Here is a 10,072-nt window from a genome sequence, read left to right as displayed (position 1 = left end):
GTATTGTACAACCTTTTGATGGAAGTGAAAGTCTTCATGGGCAAGCAAGAGCAGCAAAGATCCTGAGAGTAGACACTGCTGCAGAGACAGGCACTGCCAGTTTAATGGGCTTCTTGCCTCCTGTTTGCTCCTGTGTACCGTAGATAAGCTGACTCAAGAGTAAGAGGACCAATACTGTGATCAATATGTCTTACTCGATTGATTTCACTCTGCCAGGAAACATTACACCCTTCGCTAGAACTAACAGCTGAAGTGTGACTGAAGAAACATGTTCGAAATAGTAAAAACTTTCCATGGAGAGACTTGAAATTGCTTTGCGTTTCATAAATTGCCAGTTTTAAATTCTGGTCCCTCGCACCTGGTCCCCCTTCACTTATTGTTCATCAATCCCTGATGGGTCTCAATTTTGTTAAAATTTTTATCTCCACTTCAAATCCCTCTCTGGCTTCAATCTTCCCGATCCCAGTAACACCCTGCAGTCTTGTGGGAAGCCTAGCTGGTGTTAGGCAAAGTGGGGGAAGGGAGCTTTTGTGGGGGCATCTTCCCACTTCCATAGAGAAGACAAACTTAAGACACGGAGCTTCAAACAGTGGAACAGGAGGAGGCCATTCAGCCCCTTGAGCCTGCTCCAATTATCGATCAAACCATGGCTGAACTGTGCCTCAATGCCATTCCCCATTCCACCCACACCCCCACTCTCCCCACCATTTACTTCTAACCTTCTCAACAAAGTGATATTATTACTAGACTATTCATCCAGGGACCCAGGTGGTATTCTGGGGTCCAGGGTTCAAACCCTGCCCGTAGCAGATGGCGAAATTTGGACTCACCAAAAATTATTAATAATGAAGACCAGGCAACCATTGTTAGGGAAAACTCACGGTTCACCAATGTCCTTTAGGGAAGGAAACTGCCATCCTTACCTGGTCCGACCTACATGTGACTCCAGACCCAATGCGATATGGGTGACTCTTAACTGCCCCTTGTGGATGAGCAATAAATGCTGGCTCAGCCAGCAACATCCGCATCCCGAAAATGACTTTTTTAAAAAAATCCCTACCCCAACTAAAATCCATCAATTCCAGATCTGAAAGCTCCAACTGCCACTGTTTCTGCACCATCCACACCCCTTTCTGGGAACAGAATTCCACATTTGCGGCACCTACTGTGAAAAAGTTCTTCCAAAGTCAGCTTCATAGCTGGCAAACATCTGACGTTAGCTGCAAAGCAATGGAAGATTAACCCCCTCACTCCCTGGGCTCTGAGAGATCACTCAATGAATGATTGATGGTCATGGGACACACTTGCACTAGCTGCACTTCACCACCAGGTGGTGGTGCTAAGTGACAACTTGCACGTTAAATAAAAAAATATTAGCCATTCAGATGAGAACGAGGAGCTGAAGTAGGTGATCCGACTCTTTAAGCTTAATTCATTGTTCAGTTGGATAATAACTCTTCCATTCGCATATCCCTCAATGTCTAAAATTTGGTCTTGAATAAACTCAATGACTGGGCACCTACCCCACAGATCTCTGAGGTAGTGTAGCTTTGGATTCCCCGACCCTGGGAAAAAGCCCTTGACTATTCACCCTACCCATGCCCCTCATGATTTTATAAACAGCTATAACGTCAACCCCTCAACCACTGATGCTCCAGGGAAAATAGCCTGAGCCTGTTCACCCTCTCCCTGTAGCTCAAACCCTCCAACCCAGGCAACATGCTTATAAATCTTTTCTGAACCCTTTCAAGCTTAGCAACATCCTTCCTATAGCAGGGAGACCAGAATTACATGCAATATTCTAAAAGTGGCCTAACCAATGTCCTGTAAAGCCACAAATGACCTCCCAACTCCCATACTCAATGCACTGACCAATAAAGGCAAGCGTACTAAACGCCTTCTTCATTATCCTGTCTACCTAGACTGCACTTTCAAGGATCAATGAGCCTGCACTCCAAGGTGAGAATTCCAAAGATTCCAAAGTTAGCGGTTGTAAATGGCTGGTCCCTTACTCTTATGCCCAATGGTTTAGATTTCCCAACCAGCGGAATCCTGTTCCAAGAATCCAAACTACGTAGGAATGTTAATTTGTTTCAATAACATAAGACCATAAGATGTAGGAGCTGGATTAGGCCTTCTGCCCATTGGGTCTGCTCTACCATTCAATCATGGCTGATATGTTTCTCAACCCTATCCTCCAGCCTTATCCCCATTACCTTTGACCCCCTTACCAATCAAGGACCTATCTATCTCTGTCTCAAATACACTTAATGACTGGGCACCCACAGTCCTCTAGAGCAATGAGTTCCACAGATTCACTGCCCTCTAGCTGAAGAAATTCCTCCTCATCTCAGGTCTAAAGGCTAGTCTCTTTACTCTAGGGCTATGCCCTTGAGTCCCACTCTGTCCTACTAGTGGTAGCATCTTCTCCACATCTACTCTATTGGCTCTCAGTATTCTGTAAGTTTCAATCATCCTTCTAAACTCTTTCAAGTACAGACCCAGAGTCCTCTGCTGCTCCTCATATTGACAAACCCTTCATTCTCGGATCATTCTTGTGAACCTCATCTGGACCAACTCCAAGGCCGTCCTCTGATAACGGGCCCAAAACTGCTCACAATATTCCAAATGCAGTCTGACCAGAGCCTTACACAGCCTCAGCAGTACATCCCTGCTCTTGTATTCTAGCCATTTTGAAATGAATGCTAACATTGCATTTGCCTTCCTAACTCTAAACTGAACCTGCATTTTAACCTTAGAGAATCCTGATCTAGGACTCCCAAGTCCCTTTGCGCTTTAGATTTCTGAAGCCTTTCCCAATTTAGAAAATAATCTACACCGCTTCCTACCAAAGTGCATTACTTCTCACTTTCCTACATCTGCCACTTCTTTGCCCACTCTCCTAGACAGTCCAAATTTATCTCTCAATCTCCAGGATTCAGGGAATATAGGCCTAGTCAGTTTAATCCCTCCTGAGATGATAATCCTCTCCTCTCAAGAATCAGTCTCGAGAAACCTTCATTGCCCTCTGACTAAAGTGAGTATATTCGTCTCTGAGGCATGGAGACCAAAGGAGTTTTTATGTGCCCTGCCTCTAAACTAGAAGGTCAGGGTTTGAGCCCAACCCTAGGACTTGCTGGTCGCAGGTGGGGCATTCACAATGTGGCCAAACATGTTGGGAATCAACTCATAAATGCTTCCAGCCTGTGGTAAGAGTGAGAGAGATTCTGAGTTGGCCTTGAGATGACAACTAATTGGAGCCTTCGCCAACATCGTCCATGACACCAGCCCATAACAATGCATGTTGCCTGAGCAATGTGGACTCCCTTGAGTGAACCACAAAAGTAAATTTGCAGGACCAGGTGTTCTCTAACCAATGCCCTTACATTGGCTTTCACAATGCAATTTGCAGATCATTAAGACCAACAAATCTTTGACTGTCCTTATTTTTTCTTGTACCTGTTTGCTGACTAGATGTGCTTTGACTGCAAAGACACCCTTTGAATATTAGCAACTCCCTTATATAAAAAAAAATTCTGGTTTTCTCCATCTCCTTCCAAAGTGGATTTTGTCAGAGTTCACTGTTACTGTATTCCACGTGTCACATTCTTGTCTATTCATTCAACTTATTGATGTCTCCCTTTGCAGTTTCTCTCTGTCTCTGGCTTCCTCATCGCTCACTGTCCCAACCAGATTTGTGTCATCAGCAACCTTGGATATATTAGACTCAGTCCTGTCATTTAAGTCATTGACATAGATTGTACTTAACCAAACATTTATCCTCGTACTACTCCACTACTGACATCACATCATCCCAAAAATGACACCCATTTACACCACTCTATCCATTAGCTAATCCTCAAACCACGCTAATGTGCAGCTTCTAACCCATAAATCTAATTTTGTACAACAACCTCTTATGTGGCATCTTATTGAATGTTCTCAGAAAGTGTTGCACCATCAGACCTCCCATCTTTCAGATAAGATGTTCAACTGAGGTCCCTATCTACCTTCTCAGTTGGCTGTAAAATAAAAAACAAAGCAGAGGGCATTCTCTCCAATAACCCACTGTATCCCCCTGAACAAACATAACTATAACATTAAAATAAAACAAAGTAATGCAGATGCTGGCAATCTGAAACAAAAGTAATTGCTGGAGAAGCTCAGCAGGTCTGGCAGCTTCTGTGGAGAAAGAAACAGAGTTAACATTTGATTCCAGTGACCCTTCTTCAGAACTTTTTATTCCCAACCCTTCTTCAGAATTTCTGATGAAGAGTCACTGGGCTCAAAACATGAACCCTGCTTTCTCTGCACAGATTTCGCCAGACCTGCTGAGTTTCTCCAGCAATTTCTGTTTCTGTCACTAACGATCTGTTAATTGTCACACTGCTGTTTGTGGGAGCTTGCTGTGCACATATTTAGCTGCTGTGTATCGTCCATGAATACAGGGACTAGACTTCAGCAAGAAATTCCAATGATTCAAAGTTCTGAGGTTGTGAAAGGGTCCAATATAAATGCAAGTCTACTTACATGAGGGAACTGAACTCTTCTCCATCGATACCAGTATCGAAGTCGCTGGGTCAAAGTCCTGGAATTCCTCACTTAACAGCATCTACAGTAGGTGGATTGGAGCAGTTCAAGAAGGCAGCTCAGCTCCACCTTCTAAAGGGCGATTAGGGACGGGCCAAATCCCACAAGTGGATAAAAATAAAGCCCTTCCCAAACATTCTCTCCTTCTACGCCAAACGTTGGTGGCGTGGCTTAGGAACTGGTATACTTGGAAAGGTAGACTTGGTGGCGCTGTCAACGATTCAGACTTTAATCCCACAACGTTGTCACTGCATGCTGGCTTTGTTGCTGTATGCATAAAGAACTCTACTTGCTGAACTGTCTGGGTCAGTTTGAGGTTTACCCTAGACAAACAGAGAGTGGACATTGCCACGGAATCCCATAGCGTCACATATAATTGAATGGAGCTATTTTTTTCCGGTCTTTTCTTACATGTGGTTTAATATTTCTTATTTGAAACATTCTGCTTCCTGTCTACCAGGCATCCAGGCAGCCCTCCAGTCACGCCTTGTTACAGTTGCAAAGGGACCTTAGGGAGCAAAAAAAAAGAAAGCCAATTAAGTTGTCCACAGGTCCTGTTCTCTTGCAGCTTGAAATTTACTGCCAGCTGCAATTACTTGGATGTCCTGTTTAGATCAATTATCAGCAAGCTTAAAGGGACAGGCCCAGTTAAACACAGCTCCATCGCAGTAGCTAATCATCATCATCATCCCCATACTCCCAGCCCCAGTCTGCCCTGTGAAACTAGAGAACGGCTAGTCATTCACATCAAAGAACATTCTTCCCTGATTTTTTTTATTCATTCATGGGATGAGGGCATCACTGGCCAGGCAGCATTTATTGCCCATCCCTAATTGCCCAGAGGGCAGTTAAGAGTCAACCACATTGCTGTGGGACTGGAGTCACATGTAGGCCAGACCAGGTAAGGATGGCAGTTTCCTTCCCTAAAGGACATTAGTGAACCAAATGGGTTTTTCCCGACAATCAACAATGGATTCATGGTCATCATTAGATTCTTAATTCCAGATATTATTTGAATTCAAGTTCCATCATCTGCCACGGTGGGATTTGAACCCAGGTCCCCAAAACATTACCTGGGTCTCTGGATTAACAGTCCAGTGATAATACCACTAGGCCATTGCCTCCTCTGAAGCAAAATTTGTTTCGTGGCAAAAATGCTACCATAAGATGGTTGAAAAAGATAAAAACCTGTCGAAGGTGACAAACAACTGAAGGACAAACTTTTGAGTTGCGGAGCCTCAGCAAATCAGGGGACAATTTTCATCATTCTCCATGGGCATCACAGAAACCAGGAGATTGCCATCCAACTTCCCAGTGAGTGTCAAGAATTTGCTGGATATATGCCCTTAAAATGCACGATTGGTAATTTGGGCTGCTATTTCACAGGGTAAGGATTTATTTAAGGAGGTGATTTATGGTACTGATGTGAAACATCATCTTGGGGATCCAGAAAGGGAACAATTTGTAACCGAAATGTATTACTCGTGTGTATAACAAATTTATCATAGAACCCCTGCAGTGTGGAAGCAGGCCATTCAGCCCATGCCGGCCATCCAAAGAGCATCCCACCCAGACCCACCCCATGTCTGTAACCCTACATTCCCCATGGCTAATCCATCTAATTTGCACATCCCTGGACACTACAGGCAATTTTAGCACAGCCAATCCACCCTAACCTGCACGTCTTTGGGCTGTGGGAGGAAACCAGGTCAAACCCACGCAGACACAGAGAGAATGTACAAACTCCACACAGACTGTCACCTGTGCATGGATTTGAACCCGGGTCCCTGGAGCTGTGAGGCAACAATTTTAAGCACTGAGCCACAATGCCATCCCAATTAGAATGAGATGATTTAATAGTTTAAAATGTTAAAACTGTTTCCTTACCTTTCCTTTTGGCTTCTCATGTAGAATGTTCAGCAGTAAAAGAGCCATGGCTCTTTGTCTCTGTGCCAGTATTTTTATGAACCCTTTTCTCCATATCACCATCAACCTTTTCCTTTCAAGTAATTTTCACTCTATCTCTCAATCCAATTGGTCTTTCCCTCTCTTCAAATGTCAGTATCTAATTTTACTCTAATTCACTTTATTTGCTTCTCTCTTGTTCTTCTATTTCTCCATCTTTAGTAAATCTCCCATGTGAAGAAGTTAGACTTTGGGGGAAAAAAATCCAATGCATGGGATACACTACAAAGTGCCCCATTCCACTTGGCGTTTGGCCTATTGTCACATAATGGCGAGTAGGGGACTGTCTCTAAATCACATGGTCAAGCTAAGAAGAAATGAAAGCAGTTTCTGAACTAAAAATGTCCACTGTGGCTTTGTTGAGAAAAGTCTCAATTCTGCATCAGAAGGTAGCACTTTCAAGTGCCAATGTCCAGGATCTGAGCATGCAATTATGGGCAATGTTCCAGTGCAGGACTAAGACTGAGCCACACTGTCAGTCTGGGTGAGATGTTAAACTCAAGCCCTGCCTGTTCTAACAGCTGGGTCTCCGAGATCCCACTGCCCCTACTTCAAAGGAAAGCAGGAGATCCAATCCCACATTTGCTGGGTGGCCAATATTTATTCTCACTCCACATCACAAAAACTAATCTTGCTATTTGTCACACTGCATTTTCTTTTGCCATATCAGTGACCACACGTTTAAAAAGTAATCTGTTAATTGGAGGATTGTTTTGGACAATTACTAATGCAAATATTTCCTAATCTACCTGTTCAGAGATGTTAGTGCACACCTCTGGAGCAGATGGGATTTGAATGTGGGCCTCCTGGTTCAGAGGTAGGGATACTACCACTACACTACAAGGGACTCTCAATTATTGTTTAATTAAATAACCAAGCACAGATGCAAAAAGGAATTAGCTATCACTGCAACACTACAGATACCTATCATAAATATTTTAAGCAACCTGGTGAGATGTGTGAAGACAGCTTTGGACCCTACCTTCTACCTCAGCAGTAGGGTTTCTCAATTATTATTATACAATTAAATAAACAAACAGAGAAACAAGTCAGCTACAAAACCTTTTTATTATAACACAGATCAAAGTGCACACTGCATAGCACCACAAGTTGATTCTATCTATCTATCTATATATAAATAATTCCAAGGCAAATAGTCATACTCCTTCAACATTCTTCACTTACTGTGAGAGACCACAAGAGGAGTGGGCAGTGCTGCTTTCTCTTCTGAACACTGACTGAGCGCAGGGCTCTTTTGTCAGTTATCTTCATTCCACACGCCCACTCCCTCCCCAACCTGGCTTCATTCGATTTTCACAGGCAGACCCAGGAACGCAATAACTTAAAACATAAAGGCAGGTGCTGGAAAATGGAAACAAACACTAGAGGATGCTGGAAAAACTGAGCAGGTCTGGCAGCAACTGTGGAAAGAGAGAGAGAGACAGACAGGGTTAAACGTTTCGAGTCCTTCGAGACTTCTTCTGAACTGAAAAGACAGGACGATGCTCGTGTAACATGCTACTTTCTGCACACTCTGAAGAAAAGCGCATGGAGAACAATGGCAAAAGAACGGAGTTAAACCCGGTTGAGAGTGTTACAGAATTCAACTAAACAAATAAATTACTGTCTAAAAAATAAAATCAAGGGAAAACAAAGGGAATATTTGAAACTGGTCTCACAGTAATTAAACAAAACAAATTTGTGTCCAGGACAAAGACTTTCTTGTTCAGGTCAGTCTTTTTGTCACTTGTAAGGTTTTAGGTGAGACTGTTCATTGCATTTTTAACGTGGCACTTTGTGGCTTGAAGTCAGGGAAGGGGGTAAGGTTTTCTTGATGCTTTTCTTAAAAGTACAAATAAATTCAATCCCAGGTTGCGAATGCTGCTGGATGTGTTAGCATTTATCACCCAGGTGTTCTCGTTGCCCGTTGGCAGGTTGGCAGTGATGGGTCTGTTCATTGACTTGTGCTGGCGAAGGACCGATCGGGGGCACTGCCAGGCCAGTGTTTAAACTGCACGTAACAAAGCAAAACACCGTGGATTCGGCCAGAAATTGGAAACAGACTTAGAGAAGCTCGGCAGGGCTTGGCAGCATCTGAGGAGAGAAAGACAGGGTGAACTTTTGAGTCCGGTAATGACTGGGACAGTTTCGTCCAGCTCTTATTCTTCAGTGACTCTTCTTCAGAGGAGCCAGGTGAAGCCGAGGATGTTATATGTCCAGGCAAGGGTTGTGGGTGGTGGCTGGAAAGGGAGCTTGGAGGTCAGGGGATGCTTCGCTGCCAACCTTTACTCCTAGCTTCTGGCAGTAGCGTTCAAGCCACGCCCTGACTCCGGCCAGGCTATAGAAGAATGGCCCCTTGCCTCCCAGGTAAGCGATCTTCTCATCCTGCACGATGCAGAACCTTTCGAAGGAGACGCCGTAAGCCACATTGCTGTCGTTGTCCATGCAGTCTGCCACCACCGGGCACCAGGGGGGCAGCGGGAAGTGCCGAAGGAGGAGGCTGGCAGCGGAGCACCTCTCGGCCAGTGTCCGGTGACGGGGCAGCTGGAAGGGCGAGGTGGCGGCCCAGCCGTCCGAAGGGTGCGCTTCATCAATGTAGACCAGAAGGAAGTCGGCGGCAGCCTGATACTCCTCTGCCGTGCGGCAGAAAGCGAGCAGGCTAGCCACGAACGGGGGTCAGGTGGCCGAGCCGAAATTGACCACCAGTGGCCGGCCGGGGTTGGCGAAGTCCAGCAGGTGGCACTCTGCCAGTGCTCCCACCCTCTGCAGCTGCTCTGCCTCCCCTCGCTGCTCGCTGAGCCGCACCACCCGCGGGTTTGGGGCCTGGCCCCCCAGCCTCACCGGCTTGCAGGCATCCAGGAGGAAGCTCCTCCACACCGTCTGCATTCCCTCCACTGTCAGCATGCGCGGCACGCCGCCCCCAGCTCTTGGGCCACTCAGCCAGGTGATCGCCTGCTTCAGCAATGCCACTGAGTCGTAGACCGCCAGGAAAAGGCAGTTGGAGAAGAAACCTGGCAGGATCTGCAGCTTGATGAGCAGGTCAACACTGAGCAAACCCATCCTTTTCCTTTCCCTCCAACACCCCACAGCCCACCCTCTGCTTCTAGCTTAGTGCTGGGAATTGCAGGGGGGGTGTAAAGAGAGAAGGAAGGAAACTTCCTGGATTCCTGTGGGGTCTGTACCTGTCTATTTCTCCCCCACTTGTATGCTATTACACCTTTTGAAAATACTGGGAAAAGTTTCTGCTGATTCTCACATCACTCCTTTAAACTCTCTCGTTTCAGTTCAGCGCTACTCTGCACTCTGTCTCTGCTAGCGTCACCTTCTCTATCTCTCTTGCCTCTCTCTCTATCTCTCCTGACCCCCTCCCCCCACCTCTCTATCTCTCCTGCCCTCTCTATCTTTCCTGCCTCTCTATCTTTCCTGCCACACAGTCTCTCCTGCCTTTCTCTCTCTCTTTCCCTCTCCCTTGCCTTTCTCTCTCTTTCGCCTTTCTCTCTCTCTCTTTCCTGCCTTT

At 45.5% G+C, this 10,072-nt stretch overlaps 1 protein-coding gene across 1 annotated transcript; it reads right to left on the bottom strand.

Moving 5' to 3' along the window:
* Positions 1–7,695: 7,695 nt before the first annotated feature.
* On the bottom strand, positions 7,696–9,938 carry dio2 (iodothyronine deiodinase 2). The gene has a single exon (XM_020526464.2). The coding sequence runs from the start codon at positions 9,613–9,615 to the stop codon at positions 8,764–8,766; it is 852 nt and encodes a 283-aa protein (XP_020382053.2). The 5' UTR covers positions 9,616–9,938; the 3' UTR covers positions 7,696–8,763.
* Between the last annotated feature and the right edge of the window lie 134 nt (positions 9,939–10,072).

Source organism: Rhincodon typus, chromosome 8 (genome assembly GCF_021869965.1).
Source record: "Rhincodon typus isolate 14 chromosome 8, sRhiTyp1.1, whole genome shotgun sequence".
Taxonomy (NCBI): Eukaryota; Metazoa; Chordata; class Chondrichthyes; order Orectolobiformes; family Rhincodontidae; genus Rhincodon; species Rhincodon typus.
Note: the sequence above shows the minus strand (reverse complement) of the source record. Positions and strands in the feature narration are given on the sequence as shown.